The following is a 25,633-nucleotide window of genomic DNA, read 5'->3' as shown; positions in this document are numbered from 1 at the left end:
CAGGCCACCTTTTATACACAGCTTGAGAAAACTACCAAAATCTAGTTTGACCTGTACCAAGTGATACTAAAGAACACCTTGTCAAAATCCAGTTTGACCTGTGCCAAGTGATACTAAAGAGCACCTGGTCAAACTAGCCAGGAGTATCTTGGCAACTGGTCAAACTAGCCAGAAATATCATGGCAAAACCCCACCTCTACAAGAAATGCATCTTCTATCCAAAGTTCTAAAACCTTAATCCATCTGATCTTAGACTTATAGAAATGAGACCTTTTTACTCATCGCACCATGACCTTTAAAATAATACTAAACATTAATATAAAATGACAATCTTAGAACCACATAATATGTCATATATTTCAGCAGAAACTCAGTGATATGAGCCTAAAGGCTAACAGTGCAAAAGCCTTTGTGATGAAGAGATTAGGAGCACCAAGAGTTTCATGTCTGTAACCAGTTCCACCTAAGAGTCAAATTTGGGTTAGCAACACCACCTGAGGTTTAATTGTTTTATAGTGTCTCTTTATAAATTAAAGTTGATTATTTAACATCCAGTATTACACAGGTGATGTTCTTTTATCCATACAGAGATGTCCGATGTAAGGTAGGATTCAACCAGTGATGTGAAGTTCTAGTAAAGCCCATGAATGAGAGGACTGACAGAAGATGTTAATGATTTACAGTGTCAAAGCTGGAGACTCGTCTATCAGAATGAGACAATTTGGTCTTGTTCAGTTTTAGTATTTTAAAACTTGACTCCATTCTGTGAAAGGAGGGATGATGTGAGTGAGTGAGTGATGGACGGAGTGTAGGACTGATAGCTTATAGTAGATGTGTGAGGGGATGAGGTTTAAAAGTCAGGTGGATGGATCAATGAAGAGGAGAAGTTTGAGAAACATCTTTCTCTGTAAGGGGGGAAAGAGATTTAATGGGCCGCTGTGTGTGTGTGTGTGTGTGTGCGTGCGTTTTTGTGTGTGTGTGTATAAACATAATTTTTTGTCATTAGTCAACTACAAACTGATGGCATTGGCAACACTGATGAAAAGTCGTGCTTTACATATAGTTCTGAAATTTTGTTTAGTGTTTTATTTTCTGGATGTGAATTCATTTTTTGTAATGAACAGGTGAGATGATCAGAGGAGCTGAATTTTTACCTTTAGCATTAAGACCTGGGCAAAACAATGGAAAGAGTTTCTCAGTGAAGGTTTGAGCAGTGAAAGAGTAGATATGAGACCTGGACTCTACATCATAAAAACAAACCAAACCCTCCTCATAATCCACAAACACCCCGACCTTCTGTGGTTTCACTTTCAGACACAGAGAGACAGGAGGACGAGCACAGGCCGAATATTCATTCTCATTCCTCAGCATCACAGCCCAGAATCCATTCTGAGGAGACAGTGTAATCAACCCCTTTCTGTTAACAGATTCTCTGACCACTCCGAAATCCCATTCAGTTTTGTCCTTCACCTGAACCTCAAAATAAAATCTCCCTGAGGTGAATCCCTCTTTTCCCAGAACACAGACACACTTATCAAATCTCTCTGGATTATCTGGGACTTTATGTTGATTGTCTCCATCTCTCACTTGTTTTCTATCTTCAGACAGGGCAAGTTTTGGATGAGCTGTATCAGGATCCAGAGTCACATCCACTGAGAGAGAGATGAGAGAATATGAATGACAATATAAAGATGTTGATGTGTTTATAATAGTAGAGATGAGTTTGTGTATATAAAGAATTATTGTTAGTGAATGTGAGAGAAGAGTGTAGATCACACATTGTACCTGCATACTGCTGCATCTTCATCAACACTGTCAACACAAATCACAAAACATCAGCAAGAGATTACATAAGAAACTTAAAAACCACTGACAGATAACAAGGATCAGTAACTATATCTCTATAGCAGATGATATGTGGGTTATTATCAGCAGTTTTATTATTTCTCTAAAACTTCATGCACATTTCTATAGAGCAGAGTATTTTTAAATGGTGGAGTAGCAAAATAAATGAATGTTTTTATGATCCATTGTGTAGTGTTTTGTATTCGCTCAAGACACTTTTGACACTTTCCTAACTAATTTTCCCAAAAAACACTGTAAACATTTCTGTAGAAATGACAGTATTGGGTATTACTGGCAACTAGCTGCCAGTAACTTACTGTAGATTTTACATTTATGTTATTTACTTGCAACAGTTTGTTTAAAGTTAAATGACCTGACGCGCACCTCGCAAAATTTTTAACAGCGCGTCAGTTCTACGCGGACCGCAAGTGCTGTGATTGGTCCACCAGAACCCCTCCCGTTAGGTAAAAAAAATGCGTCATAGGTATTTCCATTTGCGATGGTAAAAAAACAAAGAATAGCCAAGTTGAGGAGTGATTTAACTCAAACTGCAACAAAAGTCGCTGTTTATTTACATCCATCATTGCTAGTCTTCTCAAATTATACACAACAAGTTGCTGTTTCTTCTTCGTTTGTGGCTTAGCTTGCAAAGCTGCTTCTTCTTTGGCGTTCGCGCTGCTACTGTGGTTACAAGCGTAGATACTGCCTACCAGCGGCCTGCACGCGTGTTTGCACGTCGACACGGACGACGACGCAAAAGTATAAATGAAAACTGACGCGGAACCTACGCCGTCGCGGCTACGCCGTAGGACCTATGCACGCCTATAACAAGCCCTTTACACGTAGGGCCCTATTTTAACGATCTAAGCACATTGTCTAAAGCACACAGTGGTGTTCGGTCTAAACAGGTGTGTCTGATTCCACTTTTGCTAATTTAACGATGCGGAATATGGTTTATGCGCCAAGCGCACAGCCTAAAAGGGTTGTTCCTATTTTCCTGATGAGTAATGGGTGTGTTTTGTGTGTAACGTGCAATAAACCAATGATAGTCTCAACTCTTATCCCCTTTAAAAGCAAGTTGCGCCTGGCGCTATGCCTAATCCCTATTTAGCAAGTGAAATTTGGACCAGTTTAAGATTAATGTTAGAAAATTGTGTTGTTTTCATATTTATAAAAATTGTTTTTTTTATTAAAACCTTTAATAGACATTTTCTTTCAGTCATAGAACTAAATACAGCAGGTTTTTAATTGCTGTAAATGTACTGATATCTTACATAATCATTGTAATCTCATAAAATAATTACCAAATATGCAAGAAAAGGTTTGTACTCTAAAAATACAAACAAGAGATAAAGAATTTAGTGTGGAGAGCCGAAGCGTTTCAGCACTCGGAGCCCTGGGATTTTTAAAAAGCATTACTTAAACGGTTCTCACTTCATCATATCCACAGGTACAGAGTCGTCATATACAATAAATCCATGAAGTAGCATTTAAAATACATTTTAAAATAGATGCAATTATTTAAAGCAAATCATTTATTTACTTACAGGTGAAGCAGCTCTTAACACCTTCTAACGTCCGGTCCTCATTTATGTCCAAGAGAATCAATAATAATCTTTTACATTTTAATATTTTTTTTATATATTTAAAAGCTTTTTGTGCTGCTGCGCATCCATGTGTGTGATAAACAAACCCGGGTTGTCATCCCATTAAAATGACAAAAACCCTCCTGATGTTAATTTTCTCTCCCACGGTTTGCTATTTAAGTTCTCTTCCTCTCTGTGTTCCCTGAAAGTTCGTCATGTTATGTGCTTCGCCGTTTGGTTCTTGTCCAGTCTTGTTTTTGTCCATTAGTCCAGTTTTCTTTTTCTTAGTTTATTTTGCCATCTGTGCGCTCTACTGTTTCGCTCTGTGCTGCCTGGAGTGCTCTGTGTGGTTTCTCTGTCCAGCCTTCATTGGTGTCTTCATCGCACCCTGTCTACGTACAGCGGAATCATCACCCTGTCTTCGTACAGTGGAATCATCACCCTGTCTTCGTACAGTGGAATCATCATCCTGTCTACGTACAGCGGAATCATCATCATCCTGTCTTCGTACAGCGGAATCATCTTCCTGTCTTCGTACAGCGGAATCATCATCCTGTCTTCGTACAGCGGAATCATCATCCTGTCTACGTACAGCGGAATCATCATCATCCTGTCTTCGTACAGCGGAATCACCATCCTGTCTACGTACAGCGGAATCATCATCCTGTCTTCGTACAGCGGAATCATCATCCTGTCTACGTACAGCGGAATCATCATCATCCTGTCTTCGTTCAGCGGAATCACCATCCTGTCTACGTACAGCAGAATCATCATCCTGTCTACGTACAGTGGAATCATCATCCTGTCTTCGTACAGCGGAATCATCATCCTGTCACGCCCTAGGGAAGCGAAATCGCAGAGGGGAGTCTGGACTGCTTAAATGACAGCGAACGGTAGGCTTGTCTTGGATGCTGCGCGGCGCCCCTCCAGGCCCTTATGGACATTCCGACCGTTGGTCAACCCGAAACGATCCCTGACCATTGGTCAACCCCCATCGACTTAGGTTTTGAAGCGTTAGTCAATCCCAGTATCAGATTATTTTGACCATGTAAATAAGTTATGAATGGGATGCTGTTTTGGACTTATTTGGAGTTTTTAAGCTGATCTCGTCCGGTTGTAACTTATTTGACGCACTCAGCATAAGCTGCTGTTGGACTTGATCGTGGGGCTCTCTGGTCGGAAGGGCTGGGTGGGTCGAGCCCCCTGGATCATGGATGTGGATAAGCTGCCCGTGTCCAACTGCAACTTATTTGACGCAACCAAATTAGGTTGTTGTTGTACATCCCGACTGTAACTTATTCGAAAGGGCCTAAATAGGCTGTTCCTGGACAGCGCATTAAAAAGAGTGTTAATTCGTCAAAATTCGCAAATGCAATGGTGATTTTTCGGTTGTACGTGTACAGGAAGGCGTGTCTGACATCATAGGGTAGTTTGCATATGTAAATTATGCATAATTAGGCTTAAAATGGCTTGTCCAGCAACAGCCTATTTAGTCCCCGTTGAATAAGCTACATATGGGATGACTAAGCTATGACTGGGATGCTGTTTTGGACTTTGTACCTTGGACCCCGATCGCACACCCTGGAGCTCCAAGTGGACATACCCGGCTCTCCGTTTTGGCCTGGGCATCCTACTTTTAGGCACCCCCTTCCAGACAAAGCCACATCCTCCAGGCCATTATGGACATAGGACTAAGCTATGACTGGGATGCTGTTTTGGACTTAGAAGTTTTTTTGCACATCATGTACATTTGCAGATTATTTAAGCCATGACTGGGATGTTAATTTCAAGTAAATTAAGCCATGACTGGGATGGCATTTAAGTTACGAATGGGATGCTGTTTTGGACAAAGTTTTTTAAGTAATCATCTCCAGTTGTAAAATATTAGCCAATAACAAACAAGCTTGGGAAGGGCCAGGAGCCGTGGAACTCTGGGCCCCAGACTTGGGGGCCCTCGCCGTTACGCTGTGCCGAGTTTCGGGCCCCTGCGACATTCGACCCCTGAGATATAGGCCTGTCCGTCTGCCGCCTAATAAGTTACAGGTGGGACTTCCTGTCGACCTAGGGCTGCGGAACTTAGGGCCCCAACTCTGGGGCCCTAGGCGATGTGCCGTGCCGAGTTCCGGGCCCCTGCGACCTTCCTGCCAAACAGGAAACTCCCACCAGCGACTTGTTTGACGCCGGACGGACACGGCTCCCGCGCAGCCCCCGAGGGGCCCCAAACTTTACAGAAAGTTGCGTCGCATGGCCCTCGACAACGTACGGCGGGGCTGCGTCCTGGACGTGCAAAAAAGTATTTTTTATTATTTTTAATGCATCTCTCTGCCTTATATAGGCCTCTATGGCACCATGTGCTCGTGAAGGCCTCAAACAGCAGTTTTCTACAAGGAACTCCGGACCCCAAGCCGGGGGCCCTCGCCGTTACACTGTGCCGAGTTTCAGGCCCCTGCGACCTTCGACCCCTGAGATATAGGCCTTTCCATCTGCTGCCTAATAAGTTACAGTTGGGACTTCCTGTCGCACCTGGGGCTGCGGAACTCAGGGCCCCGACCCGGGGGCCCTAGGCAATGTGCGACCTTCCTGCCAAACAGGAAACTCCCACCTGCAACTTGTTTGAAGCCGAACGGACACAGCTCCCGTGCGGCCCCCGAGGGCCCGACAGGCCCCAAACTTCACACGGGTATTTGACGCGCGGCCCTCGACGAACGACAGGCGTGAGAAAGTGTTTCTCGTTATCCGCTTTTACACCTCCGCACCACATGTTCTCCGTAGCACCATGTGCTCAAGTAGCGCTTTTTTGCCGCGAGACATGCTCCGGAAGGGCCAGAAGCTCGAGAGGGCCGAGTCGATACGCCGTGCCGAATTTCGGGGCCCGGTGACCTTCGACCCCTGAGATACAGAGATTTCCGTCTGCCACCTAATAAGTTACGGACGGGACTTCCTGGTTCGCAGGGAGGGCACCAGGAGCTGCGGAACTCGGCAGACGCGACGTGCCCAATTCCGGGGCCCGAGGGCCTCCCGAACCCTACCTTTGACCGCCTACCGTATAATGGCGTAAGTTGGGCGCGTCCGGGCAACCCGTTCAGCCCCCGAGCGGCCCCTGACTTTGCGCCCTGGTTCGGCGGGGGCCCCCGCCCGTCATACCGGAGCGCCGGCTCCCTGGGAACCGGGCGAAAAAAGTCGGACCCGTGCAAAGAAATCTCTCGTGTGGTCTGGCTGCTTATAGCCTCTAGACCCTTTTGAATGGCACATTTCATGAAATTATTATTTTTGCCTAAGAGGCCAAAAATAATACTTAGGAACGACGCAGAGGGCCAAAACTTTAGGGGTCCGTTCGGGGGCCCCTCTCGAGCCACCGACCTGAATTTCGAGGCTCCCGCGATCTTCGACCTCAGAGTTACGCGGCGTCCGGTAACTGCCTAAGAAAATAGGCTGTTGCTGGCTTTTGGGGCCGATCGCTTAACGGGGCCCGGGGGCCGTGGAACTTTGTAGGGAGGGTCGGTGGACCGCGACAAGAAAACCGAGCCCCGTTTCGAGGCCCCACAATCTACGGCCACGTAGATATGCCACCGTACGTCTGCCACTTATTCGACTGTAGACGGGAGTGTGGGGGATGGGTAGGCGGTCAGGGGGATGAAATAGGACGTCTGCGGACCGGGGAAGACTCCGGTGAAGCTAGGGGGTCAGGGGGATGAATAGGCGCTCCCTGGACGAGATGAAGAAACTAAGCGGTCAGGGGGACGAATAGGCTTTCCGCGGGATAAGGAAGACTCCAGTGCGGCTAGGGGGTCAGGGGGAGGATATGTCACTCCGTGGACGAGATGAAGAAAACTAAATGGCCAGGGGGATGAATAGGCTGTCGAATAGGCTTTCCACGGGAGCGAGGAAGACTTCTGTGAAGGTCGACGGTCAGGGGGACGTATAGGCACTCAGCGGACGAGATGAAGAAAAAAAGGCGGTCAGGGGGACGAATAGGCTTCCCGCGGGCGCTGGTTAACAATGGTAGGCACCCAAGTGGATGAATAGGCTTGCCACGGGAGTACCCTGAATGACGAAAGCTCCCCTAGTTGTGTCCGTACACTGTCTATGCGGTATATCGGCCCCTTGCAGGTTGCAAGGGCAAATCCTCCCGGTCATCACTTATTTAGACGCTCCGTGGATGTACAGGAACTGACTACGGTCCCTCGCACCAACTATGGTTACAATGGCAATCTATATGAATAGGCTCCACTCCCACGAAAATGCTAGTTTCCCTTACTACGTACAGCGGAATCATCATCCTGCCTACGTACAGCGGAATCATCATCCTGTCTTCGTACAGCGGAATCATCACCCTGTCTACGTAAGCGGAATCATCATCCTGTCTTCGTATAGCGAAATCATCACCCGGTCTACGTACAGCGGAATCATCATCCTGTCTACGCACAGCGGAATCATCACCCTGTCTACGTACAGCGGAATTATCATCCTGTCTTCGTACAGCGGAATCATCATCCTGTCTATGTACAACGGAATCATCACCCTGTCTTCATACAGCAGAATCATCATCCTGTCTACGTACAGCGGAATCATCATCCTGTCTACGTACAGCGGAATCATCATCCTGTCTACGTACAGCGGAATCATCATCCTGTCTTCGTATAGCGGAATCATCACCCGGTCTACATACAGCGGAATCATCATCCTGTATACGTACAGCGGAATCATCATCCTGTATACGTACTGCGGAATCATCATCCTCTCTTCGTACAGCGGAATCATCATCCTGTATACGTACAGCGGAATCATCATCCTGTCTTCGTACAGCGGAATCATCATCCTGTCTACGTACAGCTGAATCATCACCCTGTCTTCGTACAGCGGAATCATCACCCTGTCTACGTACAGCGGAATCATCATCCTGTCTACGTACAGCGGAATCATCATCCTGTCTACGTACAGCGGAATCATCATCCTGTCTTCGTACAGCGGAATCATCATCCTGTCTACGTACAGCGGAATCATCATCTTGTCTACGTACAGCGGAATCATCATCCTGCATACGTTCTGCGGAATCTTCATCCTGTCTTCGTACAGCGGAATCATCATCCTGTATACGTACTGCGAAATCATCATCCTGTCTACGTACAGCGGAATCATCATCCTGTCTTCGTACAGCGGAATCATCATCCTGTCTACGTACAGCGGAATCATCATCCTGTCTACGTACAGCGGAATCATCATCCTGTATACGCACTGCGGAATCATCATCCTGTCTTCGTACAGCGGAATCATCATCCTGTATACGTACTGCGGAATCATCATCCTGTCTACGTACAGCGGAATCATCATCCTGTATACGTACAGCGGAATCATCATCCTGTCTACGTACAGCGGGATCATCATCCTGTCTACGTACAGCGGAATCATCATCCTGTCTACATACAGCGGAATCATCATCCTGTCTACGTACAGCGGAATCATCATCCTGTCTTCGTACAGCGGAGCTTTTCTCTGTCATCACTCAGCGGACATCACGCCCTGTCATCACACCGCGTAAGCTTCACCCTATCTTTGTTCAGCGGAATCTTCATTCTGTCTTTGTACAGCGGACATCTCGTCTAGACTCTAAGCAGCGGGTATCTCACCCTGTCTTTGCCAAGCGGAACTCTCACCCTGTCACCAAGCAGTAAAACTCTCACCCTGTCACCAAGCAGTGGATCTCTTCCTGTCTTCTATCAGCATTTTCCTCTCTCTCTCCTTATTGTGCTTAATACATTTTTCATCTGCATTTGGATCCGTGTTTGTTTCATTTTGTGACAAAAATGATCATTGCACCGGGTTGAAACTAGCAAAAGACACATTGCGCCGGATGTATGATAGAGCACTTAGATACTTTGAGGTACAAAAGTGTAGTTTTTAAAGGTACCACCGTGACTTGTACTTTTGTACCTTCCTTTCTGAGAGTGTATTGCCGTGAAACATGGTTAACTGACACACTGTCACTTATACACCTGAAACAGAGCGCTGTTGTCAATCACTAGTGATTTGTCCTTGTTTATTGTAGTAGTTATGCTCTTATTTTAACTGTCTGTGACATGAAGGTGAATGGTGAGCAGGTGAGTGAGTAACCGTCACAAAGTCACAAATATGTGACCATACAGTACAGCTCAAGTTAGTTATTCTGAAATGAGCAGCGGTTCCTGTGATGATACTGGTGCATAATAATAATAATCACTGATCATTGATGAACTAATATTAACCTACCAGTTTGAGTGAGTTTTTCATTCAGAGTCTCCTGTAGTTGAGTCAGAGCTCTCCTCAGAGTCTCCACACTCACATGAGTCTTCATACTGATCTCAGACCAGTTCTTCATGTCTGGAGCTCTGTACAGGGATGATGGGTCAATCTACAGCAGTAAATAGGGAAATGAGAAGTACATCAGCATGAGAGACAGAGAGGGAGAGAGAGAAAGAGAGAGAGACCTGAACGAGATGAAGATGATCTTCACTGTGTGTAATCTTCTCCAGTTCACTGTCTCTCAGCTTCAGCTCAGTGATCTCCTGCTCCAGATCTGTAATGAGATCTTTATCCTGTTTCTCTTCTACTTTCTGTTCCTGCTCCATCATCTCCAGCAGCTCAGTCTGACATCTCTCAATGGATCTGATCAGATCACTGAAGAGCTCAACACTCGCTGCTTTCTCCTGCTCTCTGCTTCTCTGAGAAATCAGTTTTTCATTACAATTCATCACCTTTATTTATAAGACAAATCAAAACATTATCATCCATCAAATATTTCACATCTTCAACTCACTTTTCTGAGTTCTGCTGAGTGTTTGATTTCTTGAATCTTCTTGATTCTCTTCTGGATCATCTGCTGAATGTCTGTCTGTGTCTTCATCAGTTGAGTCTATAGACAGACACATTTGATCATCTTCTGACAAAAGATCATGTTGTTTGAATATGTATAACAGATTAATAAAGCATGTATTAATGTTGTTATGAACTCGTACCTTCTTCTCTTTACTCTCCTCTTCTAGAGGAACAGTGTTGTGATTCTTGTGATCTCCATCAGTACAAAACGCACAAACACATGTCTGATCATCTCTACAGAAGAGCTCCAGAGGTCTCTCATGTTTCTCACATATATAGTCCTTTATATTCTCCACAGGATCCAGCAGTTTGTGTTTCTTTAAAGTCATTTTCTCATGAAGGTCCAGGTGAGTTTCACAGTAAGATGTCTGACACATCAGGCAGGACTTCAGGGCTTTTAGTTTTCTTTCATCACAGATGTCACAGAGGACTTCAGATCTTCTTAGACTGAACTTATCAGACTTTACTTGACTTGACTTTTCTTTAAAGATCAGTGTGATCTCTCTAAGTGTTGTGTTGATCTTGAGTTCTGGTCTTTTAATGAATGTTTCTTTACAGCATGGACAGCTGTAGATCTGACTGTTGTCCCAGTACCGTTTCAGACAGATCCTGCAGAAGTTGTGTCCACATGGAGTGCTGACTGGATCACTGAACATCTCCAGACAAATACAACACAGAAGCTCTTCAGTCAGACGAACACTGGAGGATGACAGAACTGAAAACACAGAGAGAAATCATCAACATTTATCACTTACACACTATTTACCATATGTCTTAAATTAAGATTTTATTTAAGCAATATCGCTCGAGTAGGAGTGTGATATAGCTCTATATCATCACGGCTGTGATTAGGCCAGAGGCACGAGGCCGCAGCGATATTGCTTTTATACAACAGTTCGACGGCACACGTTTGAAAAACGAAAACTAGAAAACAACAACGGAGTTATTTTAAAAGCCTCTTTGTTTGAGAACTACTTCTTCCGCCACGGATTTGAGGGCGGCCAGAATGACAGGTAAAACTTTCGGCTGCTTTGAAGCTCATAACAACTCAATGGACGGAAAAGCCGTTACTTTATATTACCGTTTCTTGGTCACAAAGTGTAGTTTTAAGATTAGTTCAGTCGAGAATGTATATGTATTTGTCACGGTCCTGTCAGACATCTGTGCTAGATGTAGGTCTGAGTGCATCTGGCAGGACCGTGATAGTATTATGTTCTGTGTGGGGACATGTGGAATCACATTGTGTGCGTGGTTTCCACATGTTCCCGGTGTCTTGTTGCTGTCATGATCTTGCCAGACCTTAGTATAGGTTCAGGTCTGTGTTAGAGAGCAAGATCATGGCAGCATTGTGTCTACGTGGGAACACGTGTGTTTCACATCATGTCTGTGTAACACGTGTTCCCAGTGTTTTGTGGCTGTCATGGTCTTGCCTGACTTTGGTTATAGTCCAGGTCGGATGTTGGCAAGATTATGGCAGCATTGTGTTTATGTGGGAACACGCGTGTTTTCACACCATGTATGTGCAACACGTGTTCCCAGTGTCTTGTCACTTTTACCCTACTCCCTTATGTACGCGTGTCTTACGTGATTAATTATGTTCACCTGTTCCCCATTGATGTGCTGTATATATAATGCCCTCGTGTTCTCTGTGTGGTGTGCGTGCGTTGTTGTAGTTACTGTGTTGATGTTCCCCAGTTACCTGTCCGAGTTATTCTTGTGTTCTGTTTGATTTGTGTTTCTTCACAGTGTTTTTGTTCCTTTCTGTTTGACCCCCTCGTGGGTATTTTATGTTCCATTTGTAAATAAATCATAGTTATATTTTCTTACATCTCTTGCGTTTGGGTTCTCCTTTTGTTTTTCCACAATCCGGTTAAGACCGATCGTGACAGTATTATATTTAAATCTACAGTCGATTAGTAAAGATAGCGCCTGTTTGAACGTTTGCTTAGTGAGATTCGGTATGAATGAGAACCAAAGCATGAGAGGACGTCAGTGTTCACTCGCCCCGCTGACCACCGCCCTCTCTGGGCTACACCTCTGACAGGGATTCCCCGGCTCTCATGTTGGCCTTGTTTGTTTATGATCGTCAAAATGAAATCAAATCAGCAGTATTTGGTGTCATGATCAAACTATTACTTGTTTTTTTATTCATATTTAGTGTCTTTTGTGTTGTTATTGTTTTGGTGCGAGGTAAAAGTTAATAAAACTACTTGTATAACGTTACTATTGCGTTCTCATTTATTCTTAACGCGATACGAGCACTCGATTATTATTATTAAACTTTGTTCTTGTTAGTACTATACAAAACGGTTTTTTATAAGTGTCAGAGAGATGTTTTTGCATGCTGCTTATAAATATACCAGTGGCGATATCTCATAACATGTTTTAATAGTCACATCACGATAAAGTAAATGATCAATGTCCACATTTAAAAGCTGCGATGCTTACCTGCTGTTTCACGGTGTTTTCGCGTTCTGATAAGAAATATAGCTCCAGAAAAAAACGAGTGTCTATATTCCTCTTTCCAGGTGTTAATCGTCCACACGATGTGACAAGACATTTCTCCCATTAACTTTAACGTAACATCCAAGAGCGCTGATCTTTGACTAATAACTTCCGATTGGGGATTCACGGACTGATTTATGAGCTAGTAAACTAATGAGACACACGGAGAGTGATTCAAAACAGGGCGTCTGTGTTTTTCCATTCAGAGATGAGCCTGCTTAGGACCTCCATTCACTAGGTGGTGGAATAATACGAAAGGTGAAGCGGTTACAGTGCCGTTATCAGCACAATATCGTATGGCTCTTAGCCAATCAGATTCGACAACCAGAAAGAACTGTTGTATAAATAATAAATAATGTGCTTTGGGTTGTTTGCTTACATGGAGGTTGACTCATGCTTCTGGCCCGTCTTGGTGATGTTGGTGAAGATTCTGCCATTGTTCGTCTTCTCTTTAAAACGTTTTTGGAAAACACATTACAATCACATTTGTAAGCTTTTTATTCTGTCTTCAGTTTACATACTGTACTTCCTGAATCACTTTAATCTGTGTGACTAGATGACAAATAGATTTCCAATAAATGAAGCCCTAGCTTGACGCTTAGTCCACTCCTTTCGTCCACAATCCACATCCCATAATTCACAGTACCACTTGTAGAAAAAACGTCTCGGGTTACGTATGTAACCCTTGTTCCCTGAGAAGGGAACGAGACGCTGCGTTGCCATAGAGACGCTTTGGGAACGCCTTCAGGTGTGAGTGCGTCTGAATGTGTATATCAAATCCAACCAATGGTGGGGCGTGACGTCACCGGCGGGGTGACGTAGGAGCCGGAAAGCATAAAAGGCGACGTACAACCACGCCCCCACTATCTGAAATATTGCCGAAGACGGCTTACAGGTACGCAGGAAGTATGGCAAAGGAGACGCAGCGTCTCGTTCCCTTCTCAGGGAACAAGGGTTACATACGTAACCCGAGACGTTCCCTTTCGAGGGAACTCGCGCTGCGTCGCCATAGAGACGCTTTGGGAACGCTATACCCAATCCGCCAGACTACGAGTGCCTGTCTGTGTGTAAAAAGCACAACTAAGACCTAAGCACCAAAGATCCAGGAGTAGGAGTGAGATCCAACTCATAAAACTGTACAAAAGTGAGCGGTGAGGACCAGCCTGCCGCATCACAGACATCCTGGACAAAGGCACCTGCCCACAGGGCTTTAGATGCTGCCATACCTCTAGTTGAATGCGCTCTGACGGTTAAAGGAGAGGGCCGTCCAGAGGCTTCATACGCAAAAGAGATAGCCTCGACTATCCATTTACTCAAAGTTTGCTTTGTGGCCGGGAAACCTTTCCGGGCCGAACCAAAGCACAAAAATAACTGCTCTGCTTTCCTGAACTCCGCTATTCTGAGCACATACATGTCCAGTGCTCATACTGGACAGAGTAAATTAAGCTTTCTTTGGCTCACATTCTTAAATGGTGGAGGGCAGAACGCCTGCAAGACTATGGAGCGTGGTATGTTGCTCAAAACCTTCGGAACGTAGCCCGATCTAGGGTATAGAAAAACCTTTACCATGCCTGGAGCGAACTCGAGACAGGTTGGTGAAACTGAGAGAGCCTCTAAATCTCCTACCCTCTTAAGGGAGGTAATAGCTAGGAGAAATATAGTTTCCAGAGTAAGAAACTTTCTGAAATTATACCAATGGCTCAAATGGTGCCCCTGATAAGTCCTCCAGGACCACAGACAGATCCCACGCAGGGATCCTAAAATGACTCGCAGGCCTCAGCCTCCGAGTGCCACACAGGAAACGCATGAATAGATGGTCTCTACTTAATGAGGGACTGACCACTAAGGTATGAAAGACAGATATAACTGCCACATAAGCCTTAATGGTCAAAGGAGGCAGCCCTGCTGCAAACTGCTCCTGTAAAAACTCCAGAACTGTACCAAGGGGCAGTTAACTGGGTCATATGTGCTCTTGGCACCACGTAATAAAAGTCTTTCTGCAAATGCGTATAATTTCCTGGTGGTGGGAGCTCTGGAAATAAAATAGTCTGCACAACCTCAGTTGAGAGACCCATTTCTATGAGTCTGTCCTCCTCAGAGGCCAGACCCAAAAACTCTAGGCAGGGGTAAAACACAGTGCCCCTTGCCTGAGACAACCTATCCCTCCAGATCGGCCCCTGGAATGGGGAGCCGTCTAGGAGGGAGACCAGGTTTGAAAACCACACTCGGGTCAGCCAACACGTGGCTACGAGCAACAGCTGTGCCTGTGCTGCCGGACTCTCTCCAGAACACCCGGGAGCTGAGCAATTGGGGAAAAACACACAGGAGGCCCTCAGACCCTTCCTGTGTCATGGCAACCAGTCCGAGTGGGACTGGGTGAAAGAGAGAAAACCAAAGAGTACAATGTGAATTCTCCTGAATTGCAAACAGGTCAGCTTTCGCTTGGCCGAACCTGAGCCAAATTTGCTCCCCCACATGTGGGTGGAGTCTTCATTCCCCAAGCTCAATGCCTGCCTCAGCAGAATGTCTGCTCCATGTGGACTTACATAGATTTTGACCTTATGGTCTTCCATAGCCACTTCCCGGCCTTAGAGGGATGCATCCGTCGTAAGCCTGATGTGACGACCCTGAGCCCCCAATATTGGCATTCTTGGGAAAGGAACCATGCTTTCTTCCATAATACTAAGGCACAAAGCACCTGCGTGTGACCTTGATCATGAGAAAAGTGTTGCCCCTCAGGGAGCCCCATGGTTAAAGGATGGATTTACGAGCAGGAGACAACCGTGCCTGCAATCGTTGAAATCCATACCACGCCCAGAAAAGAGGTCCTCTTTGCTGGAGAAGCATACTTTTCCTGGCGTTTAGTTGATGGGACATTTTTGGCCCTTTTGGCTTTCCATAACTGATCACAGCTAGAAAGGGATGTGTCTGTCATTAATGTTATGCGGCGACAGACCGCACCTAACTTGGGGCCTGTAAACAAATACCCAACATTTTTTCCATATTCTTAGGGCACGAAGACATATGCACGTAACCCTGAACATGTGAAAAAGCCAACACTGGCCTTTTTGAGAAAGGAACCATAGTTTCTGCCATAATACTAAGGCACAAAGCATTCGCGTGTGACCTTGATTATGCAAAACGGGTTGCCCCTCAGGAAACCCCATGGTTAAAGGATGGATTCTATACGAGCAGGAGACAACCGTGCCTGCAGTCGTTGAAATCCATACTACGCCCAGAAAAAAAGGTCCTCTGTACTGGAGAAGCACAATTTTCCTGGCGTTTAGCTGATTGGACATTTTTGTCCTTTTGGCTTTCCATAGCCGATCCTCAGCTTAACAGAAATGCATCTGTCATTAATGTCATGCGACAACAGTCCGCACCTCACCCCGGGCCTTAGACAGAAACCCGGCATTTTTCCATATTCTTAGGGCACGAAGACATGCGCGCGTAACCCTGAACATGGTAAAACGGCCAACACTGGCCGAAAGAAACCATTGTTTCTTCCATAATACTAAGGCACAAAGCATCTGCGTGTGACCTTGATCATAAGAAACGGGTTGCCCCTCAAGGAACCCCATGGTTAAAGGATGGATTCTATACGAGCAGGGGACAACAGTGCCTGCTATCGTAGAAATCCATACTACACCCAGAAAAGAGGTCCTCTGTACTGGAGAAGCACACTTTTCCTGGCATTTTAGCTGATTGGACATTTTTGTCCTATTGGCATTCCATAGCTGATCCGCAGCTTAAGAGAGATGCATCTGTCATTAATGTCATGCAGCGACAAACCACACCTCACCTCGGGCTTTGAGACAGAAACCCGAAATCTTTACATATTCTAGAGTACGAAGACATGTGCGCGTAACCCTGAACATGCAAAAAGGGTTGCCCCTCGAGGAAAAACCCTGATTTTAAAACCATCACTTGGTGTGCGATTGACCTAGCTTCAACTCTAGGTCAACTCAATTCACTTATGTGAAAAATGGACACGACACGAGCAGGAGACATCTGTGCCTGCATCATCGTAGAGTTCCATATTATCCCCAAAATGTGATCACCTGTGTTAGGACCAGAGGCGGACAGAGTACACAGCTTCATTACTTGAGTAAGAGTACAGTTACCCCTTGCTAAATTTTACTCAAGTACAAGTAAAAGTACTACAGTCAGATGTCTACTCAAGTAAAAGTAAAAAGTACTTGTTTTTAAATGTACTTGAGTATCAAGAGTACAAGAGTATATTTTTAAATGTTGCATTACTACTGCCTCAGTGCACATTGAACCACGTGAGATGATTGACAGCTATACAGCAAATGATAGAGCTCTGAGGTCAAATCTGACACGAATCAGGAAGAGGATACACACATCTCACTCCGTTCGCTCTTTGAGCTCTTCAGATCGCATAATTCAGTGGAAAATGAATAGAAATCTTATTCTGTAAGACTAAATATTTTACTAACATGTGATAATTAATCATTATTTCTCCAAATATGTGCACCATTGTACTTATATTGAATGTTTTATGAGTGATGATTTCTATTCAAAATAATGAAGGTTACAGATTAATTATTTTGCACTCCTGGCATAAATTAAGAAATTAATGTCACTGCAAACCAGTTTAATCACAAACAGTGGTCAAATGTCGAAGCTGTGGCCGGTTGCATAAAACTTTAAAACTAGCTTTAAAAGTTAGTCATGAATTTTTTTCTTCAAGACTGATCATAACTGTTTTAAGTATGTTACATAGAAAGGTAGATTGGTCTAATTTAAATCCAAACAATAAGACTGATTAGCCCTAACTAATTGCTAGTTAGTCAGAATCATACTTAAGACGCAATCTTAACGTCACGGCTATGTTTATGCAACCGACCACAGGAGTCTTAAACCTGTCTTGTGATGCTGAGTTTGTCCAGATCAAGTAAGAGTGTGATGTTTTAAAGAGTAATGAATTTTGAACAACAATAATCCGGGATCACCAGTGATCCCTGCCGCTCTCAAGGGGTTGAATTTTAGTAAGCGGTGATGAAGCTCTGTTTTGGTAAACACAGCAAACACTTAAAGCGAAAACAATCATTAACTTGTTTAGAAAATTAAAATAGTCTGGCTAGGTGGAGCCACGAGTTGTCACATTCCCGGGATGGACCTGCTGCGTCTTCATCCATTGTTTCGTCCATGGTTTCTTCTCTTATCTAAATCTGACTATTGGGACATTGGCGGAAAGCTGAAGGTGATAGCTGTTAGGCTGTCCCAATCAGTGGCGCCTGCACAATCCAATCACGTTTGAGAAAAGGGAAACAACAAATCGAGGGTTTCTGAGATTTTTCTTTTTTCTTTTTTTTTAGAAGAAGTAACGGATACTCACGGTTATGGATAGAAATGTAGTGGAGTAAAGAGTACAATATTTGCCTCTCAAATGTACTTGAGTAAAGTCATGAGTACTCCCCAAAAATAATACTCGAGTAAAGTACAGATCCCTCAAAATTGTACTTAAGTACTGTACTCAAGTAAATGTACTCCGTTACTGTCCGGCTCTGGTTAGGACTAACATACTTTTCTTGGTGTTCAGTCTCAACGCTAGGTATCTAGATGTGCAAACACAACATCTCGATGCTGTGCTGCCATCTGTGCTGACTGTGCTAATATTAGCCAATCATCAATATAAATAGTATTAGTCTAGTAGCCAGCCCATAGAGCCCCATTGTGAACCCGGAAATGTTGAGTACACCAAAGTTTTATTGCATGAATGGGAAGTATAGGTCCCCAACATACAGAAACTGCCGGATGCTAATTTGCATATGTTGAGCAATTTGCATAATTAGCAATATTAGCTTAATTGTCCATTTTGGTCACATATTTTGCACTGTATGGCAAATTTCTACAATATGTAAGTGGTTTTAGAGGTTTTAGAGGATTCTGATTTCATTTCTGCCACTTTCAGACTTAAAAATGGTAATTCTATAACAGATTTGGATAAATTTAGACACTTTTTTATTAATTCCGAACCAAATTTTAGGTTATTTTTATGATAAACACTATATTCTCACATTTCAGAATCACAAGAACTCATGCTCTTTGATGTGAATGTTGATAACCTCAATATGTTTACATTTCTTGAGGTCTGGTCATGTTTTTATGCAAATAAGCTGTTACAGTGAGCTGTTGTATATACAATAAGTATGTTGTGAAGCAAAGGAGCATAGTCTATTTTTAAAGTCGAAATTATCCTTGCCGATATTTTTATATTCTTATATCATATTTATGTTTTCACATTAAGATAAAAGGTTATAATGAGTTATAGTTTTGTTCAGTACATTGTGAATTTCTATTCAGATCCATTTTGTGAGTGAATCTGGTGTTCAAAAATTAGTTACCATTATTAAAAAAATTTGTATTCTTCTTTTTTTAAATTCAGACTTCTTGTGATTTGATCAGGAATGGATTAAAAACATTGGATATTCAGTGTTCTTGCTGCTTTCTCAAGTTGTCGTGTAGTATTAATTTAACCATTTGGATCTAGGTTTGAGGGACGGGTTCGGTGTTTTGCACTTGAAGCCCTGTTTTCGGATTGTTTATGATGAAATAGAATGGTTTTGGCTGAAATTTCGACATATGCGGCTGCCCTGAGAATTTTTGGGTGTTTGTGTTTCACCTCACACCTCTACAATGGGTTTAATGGTGCACTGGAACAATCCTTTCTAAAATGCATTAAACTTTCGTTTACAAAGACGTGAAACTCAGCGAGTGGTCAGGGGTGTTCAGTGATATGCTCACACAGAAATCGCTGCAAAAGATGCTATTTCACTATTTCATCATAAACAATCTGAAAACAGGGCTTTAAGTGTAAAATACCGAACTTGTCCTTTAAGTACTTTCAAAACAAAGAGAAACATTTTGATCAAGTCGAAATGTCAGGAAAGAAGTGTCTGTTTGCACCATGCAGTGACACAAATAGCGACTTTAAAATATCTTTACAATAAGAGGAACTCTGTAACCTTGGATGGAGCCCGTATGAAATTTACCGAAAGCGCAAAAGGCCCCCAGCAGTGAAAGCACTACCTCCTACAGAACGTAATATGTGCCTTCATGGAAGACGTGCCCACCTACAGGTGCTACTATGAAAATCAGCTGACCAGCCTGATCCACCGGTTGTGGATATCACCTTGTTTGGATGGGACAAGAAGATGGGTCTAAAGGAAGGAGAGGAACTGCTTATGCCCACACAGGATTCAAGTCCAGTTGCTCCTCCTGCTTTGTTAGATGTTGTCAGCTGTGGTTTCAAAGCTGTGTTGAAACCTTGTACATCAGCAAAGTGCAGCTGTGTAGCTGCAGGTCTGGGCTGTACCAGTTATTGTTCTTGCAAAGGCAATGATGGTATATACGGCAACATACTTACACAACACCAAGAACACAAAGAAAGAGATGAAGGGTCTGGAGAAGATGATGACAGAACAGAAGAGAATAGTGAAGATGATGAGGCTGCCTTTTTATTAACTGTGAGGCATAGCAGTTCGCCTGAAGGTGGTAGCCAGTGTGTGCTTTGTGTGGTGCGGAGGTAAGGCCCTCTTGGTTAGCCTTCCGTCTGGCGAGCTGACCCGGGTTGCCCAGACTCAGTTTTAACTCTTGCGTCTGGCGAAGTTTTATTTTACCCGATTACTATGTATCATACAGTTCCAGGATCCAAGTTATGTCAAATACCCGCATTGCTTTTTCATCCAGAAATGCATAACATTCAGCCTAACAAAGATTAATTGTTTATCCAAAAAGCTATTTTGAATCTTCAAAAGTGTCAGGATTCAGCCTCACTATACCCTGTAAACAATGAATCAACATTTATAAGTGCACTCATGATTCTGAAATGTTAGATTATTTTATTAACCATAAAATAACCTAAAATTATGACTGAAAGTAATAAAAATTTGAATAAATAAATCAAAATTTGTAATAAAATTAGCTCTTTAAAATCTGAAAATGCCAGAAATGAAATCAGCATCATCTAAAACCTCTAAAACCACTCACATATTGTAGAAATTGGCCATTTAGTGCAAAATAGGTGGTCAAAATGGACGATTAAGCTAATATTGCTAATTATGCAAATTATGCAAATTGCTCAACATATACAAATTAGCATCCGGTAGTTTCTGTATGCTGGGGACCCATACTTAACATTTCTGCAATAAAACTTTGGTGTACTCAACATTTCCGGGTTCACCTAGTTGGCTACTAGACTATATGCAAATGCCATAAAGATGCAATGACACCAGGGCAGCATTTACACATTTTGTAAATGTGTGAAGGGATAGATCTAGGCCGAAGGGAAGTGATATTGGTATGCCATGCCCCCAAAGGCAAACCTGAGATTCTGTGAGCAGGAAAAATCCATTAACAAAAACCAGTCCTTGGATATGATTTGAGATTAATGTGAGTGACGGTCAACATCATGAACCATAATTTTGTGACAGTTTTGTGTAGCCTTTGAATAAAAGGAATTCCAATTCCTGCTCTAAAATTAGGGATAGCCTAATTTTCTGTGCATAACACCCATTGAGATATGTTTGGAATGTTTTTTCATTCTATTATAATTTTTACCAAGGGAACCTGATTTACTGTTCTCTGTACTACAAGAGGCAGAGTGTTCACAGTTAATACAGGAGGGTACTGAGAAGTGTGGGGACCCGTAAATGGCGGATAAAACCCACACTACCCAGGAGGGCATACCCTGATAGGGCTTTATATATTTGACAACGTTGGAGGCTTTAGGGATGAAGCCACTCATGGCAACATAAAAACATCCTCTAAATATAGCCTATTACGTTTAAAAGCTAGCTGAAGTGCTTGTGTAAACATGGTCAGATGGTCTTTTCCATGACTTGCATAAAAATGGAGATCAGGAAAGAAAGAAAGCCTCTGGTGTTGAGATTGCACTCATTTTGTAATAAAACTCTCATCTAATTTGCTGGATGATATAGTTTCTTTCTTTTTATATATATATATATATATATATGTATGCTGGTTCATACATATTAAAACTAGCAGTGACGAGTAACAACCTCGATAAACTTCTGATTTAATAGACCGGTCGAGGCGGGCCTCGAACCGCGGGATACGCGAACATCGTCTGACACAGTCAAACAGTAAAGCACGGTCTACCGATCGGGGCGGGAGAAACCGACATGCGGGCTCCCGAATCCCTTCCGATAGCAATGATAAGTGCACACCGCCTTAGCGGACGCGGATCTGAACCGGTCGGTGAAGAGAAGGGCTGTGTTTACAACATATATCTCCTCAGAGGTAAAACATTGCATAGAGCTCCCGTTCGGGTTGGAAGTGACCGCAATGCGTGCTTCCAAACCCTCCCGAGGCAGAGCTTTCACGGTTAAAGTACACTACACCACCTCAGTGGACGCAGGACTTAAGCCGCGAGAAACGCGATCATTGTCTTGACTCATCAAAACAACGACACACAGCCCGAGTGGTGTGTGGCTGAGTTTAAGCATTTTGGAAGGGCTCTGGCAGCTTAACGTGCGGACGCTCTTCCGGCCATAGCTATGCGTCCTCACTACCCTGTACTCGAATATATCAACCCCCTCGGGGGAAGATTACACGAGATCACGTCCCTCTCAATGAGGGGAAGTAACTGCAGTGCAGGCTTCCACACCCAGAGGAGGAACAACGGAGCATTTTGAAAGGTAAGTTATCATAATAAACACACGTCACACCGCGCCCTCAAGAGCGGCGTGAGCGTGCTCAGCTCCTAAACTTTCTGATTTTTTTTTCTCCTCATTATCAGCCACACAGTTAAACTATTCAGTCACACAGTTTTTAAGCTATTCAAACACTCTTTGACACACACACACACAGATAGCCGTCTGAGGCAATAGAGATAGTGGGGGCGTGGTTGTACGTCGCCTTTTATGCTTTCCGGCTCCTACGTCACCCCGCCGGTGACGTCACGCCCCACCATTGGTTGGATTTGATATACACATTCAGACGCACTCACACCTGAAGGCGTTCCCAAAGCGTCTCTATGGCGATGCAGCGCGAGTTCCCTCGAAAGGGAACTGAATCCGTTTACTTGGTTAGTAACAAAAACTTCAGCACAGGAATATTACAGAAATAAAAATTATTAGTTAACAACCAAAAGAGAGAGAGAGAGAGAGAGAGAGAGAGAGAGAGAGAGAGAGAGAGAGAGAGAGAGAGCGAGAGAAAGGTAAAAAAAAACTGTGCGGCTCCACTCTGATTGCCTGTTTTTTTTTTAACTTCACAACTCTCGTTTACCTCTCTCGTGAGAGTATTCCCAGTAATTAAAGGTCTGCACGTTTTAAAGGTAAAAATGCAATAACAGGTATTATTTCCGAAATATCCCCAAAATAATTTAAATGCACTTTAAATTATCCACATACATTTTAGATAATTATACAATTTACTCCTTGCATAACTGTAAATATTAACTGCATGAAACTGAAAAATACTGTAAATATGCCCTTCAATTTCCTCCACATAAATGAATCATGAAAATTACTATTTAACGCAGAAATTAAAATAATTTATCAGGTAACTGCATTTAGGCTCCTACAGACAACAAACACTAAACTTTGATTTACTTCACTTAAAGTAATACCATATTATCATTTTACTCTAGATTAAAACAGTTCAACTAGTTTAACTCATGTATTAACCTAATGTCTAATGTGTTCTAGTTAGGCCTAAACCCTACTGAACCAGAACACTAACATCAGAAACTTGTTCAGCGAAATTTCTTATATTTCCATCATGTTACCTGTGAAAGAGTATCAGATGTGTTCATGTACGGCTTTAAAAGTCTCAAATATCTTCTTGAAGAGATAAAGAGTTTAAAAGCATGCAGCATGTAGTTAATCAGTTTAGTTTCATTTTCACTTTTAGCTGTCACTCTATGATGATGTCATAGCTCCTCCCACATTTCCTCTTACATACGGAGCTGATCTGTATGATGTGTGTTTGGTCGGTGTGTGTTTATATACGGCTTCAATACAGAGATTATATAAAATGTTTATATTTATAGATTGATCAATTTATTCCCCAGGTTAAAGAAGCATCTGATTATATGGTCACATACAAAATTGATCAAATTAAAAATAAGATCAAGACTAGAAATAAGAAAAAGTGCATGAATATTACATTTAAACACACTGATCAGTTAAATTCAATGTTTCTAAATGGAATGTTAAATAGTAACAAATTATTTAGCGATTAAGAAAAGAGAGACATAAGCCAAAGATTTTGTTATTTGCAAGATAAGTGTACTCGGAAGTGGTGAGATTTCAGCAGTTTTTTGAATAGTGAGATTGATTCGGTCATCCAGATAGAATTGGGAAGATCATCTCACCAGCAAAGAACAGTGAACAAAAACCTCCTGACTCTATTCTGTGAAAGGAGGGATGACACCTTCAAGTGTTTTATCTTTGAATGAGTGGAGAGAGACTTGGTTGAGTGGAGAGTGTCTAGTGTAGGTTTAGGTTAAGCTCTAAACTAACATAGGCACTATACATAAATCCAAATTTAAGTACAGTGACCCTCCAGGAGAAATTGCCCACCCATGTCTAAAAGCATATTAAAAACATCACATGGACATAAACAACAATTAAAAACCTGATTTAAACACAGATGGGGCTTTAAAGTTTAAGGCTGGATTCCTGGAGTTACCGTTGTTGCTGATGCTCTATTGCCTTTCTGAGATTCAGTTTTATTCTTTACAAAAATTTTACCCAATCTTTGTGAATAAATGATTTGGATTCATGGAGATATTTCTTTATATCCCCTACTTTATTGATGAAATGTACATTTTATTACATGTAAACTTTTGGGGAAAGTATTAGCACCAAATGTGCTTCAAGAACATTTGACTTAGATAGAACACAATATTATAAGTATGCATGAAAATGAATGACATCATAAAACAGGCAAGCAAGTGTTTAAAAAGACTGCTGCTGCGTCACATTTTGAAGGCTGCGTCCTTTAGATGATGAAAGGAATTACAGTAATTACGACACTGCCCTCTGTGGTGGAAGAAGAATGTGGTGGAAATGACATTTATGGTAACAAAGTGCAATATGGATTGCGAGAGTAGATTTGTGTAATACTTTTTATAATATGATATACTACAATACTTTTCACATTTATATTTATCAATCAATCAAATTTTATTTTTATAGCACATTTTAAAACTACCGGAGTGGACCAAAGTGCTGTACAATAACATAAGAAAGTAGACAAAATAAACAAAACACAGCAATAAAAATAAAAAAATAAAAATTTACAATAATTCATTGTCATTTCCGCCACCACACACATTTCAGAGTGTGATATGTGAACAGTTCAGCATTTGGTCCTTATGGCAGTTAATTTATGTAATTGACAAATGTATAATTATTGTGCATTGTGGAAAAAATTCTTACAAAAATTATCTTAGACAATTCTGGAGTGGCATGAGTTATTCTATTAAATAACTGCTGTTGATATGTGGTGGAAATGACATTTGTTCATTGCATGTCTGAAAAATGTCAAATATTAACAATTTCTCTTGTAACCTAAGTTTGTCTTCTTACAGACCTTGTGTAAGGTGATTTTAACAATCTACATTTATGAATAACAAAAATGTGCCATACAAGACGAATACATTAACCAAATCGTAAATGTGTATATATTAATTTTATTTATATAGCGCTTTTCACAACTGTTTAATTGTTTCAAAACAGCTTTAAATTAATAAAAGCAAGAAAAATCAGAAAAATCTACATATAGCCTAATTTCTTTTATATTCAATGTTATGACTGAACTAATTTTAGTTGAAAAGACAGAAAAACAAT

At 42.4% G+C, this 25,633-nt stretch overlaps 2 protein-coding genes across 2 annotated transcripts in view; both read right to left on the bottom strand.

Moving 5' to 3' along the window:
- The window catches only part of LOC129418653 (E3 ubiquitin-protein ligase TRIM39-like), a 99,860-nt gene extending 76,165 nt beyond the window's left edge, over nt 1–23,695 (bottom strand). Inside the window, exon 1 of the mRNA XM_073859890.1 lies at nt 23,566–23,695. The gene's annotated coding sequence lies outside the window, so the exon portion shown is untranslated. The remainder of the gene's footprint in view (nt 1–23,565) is intronic.
- On the bottom strand, nt 944–23,689 carry LOC141353342 (E3 ubiquitin-protein ligase TRIM39-like). Its single transcript, XM_073859888.1, has 8 exons — nt 23,566–23,689; nt 13,168–13,237; nt 10,424–10,998; nt 10,225–10,320; nt 9,896–10,129; nt 9,678–9,819; nt 1,786–1,812; nt 944–1,652 (listed from the first exon to the last, which is right to left on the bottom strand). Exons 1-8 carry the CDS (start codon nt 23,653–23,655, stop codon nt 1,105–1,107), a joined length of 1,782 nt encoding a protein of 593 aa, XP_073715989.1. The 5' UTR covers nt 23,656–23,689; the 3' UTR covers nt 944–1,104.
- Nucleotides 23,696–25,633: the final 1,938 nt, after the last annotated feature.

The sequence above is a fragment of the Misgurnus anguillicaudatus genome, chromosome 21, assembly GCF_027580225.2.
Source record: "Misgurnus anguillicaudatus chromosome 21, ASM2758022v2, whole genome shotgun sequence".
In the NCBI taxonomy this organism is placed as follows: Eukaryota; Metazoa; Chordata; class Actinopteri; order Cypriniformes; family Cobitidae; genus Misgurnus; species Misgurnus anguillicaudatus.
This window is presented reverse-complemented; position numbering and strand designations above follow the sequence as displayed.

Coding starts and splice junctions, on each gene's coding strand:
- LOC141353342 (XM_073859888.1), bottom strand. CDS start 23,655: ATGCTGCATGCTTTTAAACTCTTTATCTCTTCAAGAAGATATTTGAGA. Junction 9,820..9,895: donor ATCATCTTCATCTCGTTCAG/GTCTCTCTCTCT, acceptor TTACTGCTGTAG/ATTGACCCATCATCCCTGTA. Junction 1,653..1,785: donor GAAGATGCAGCAGTATGCAG/GTACAATGTGTG, acceptor TCTCTCTCTCAG/TGGATGTGACTCTGGATCCT.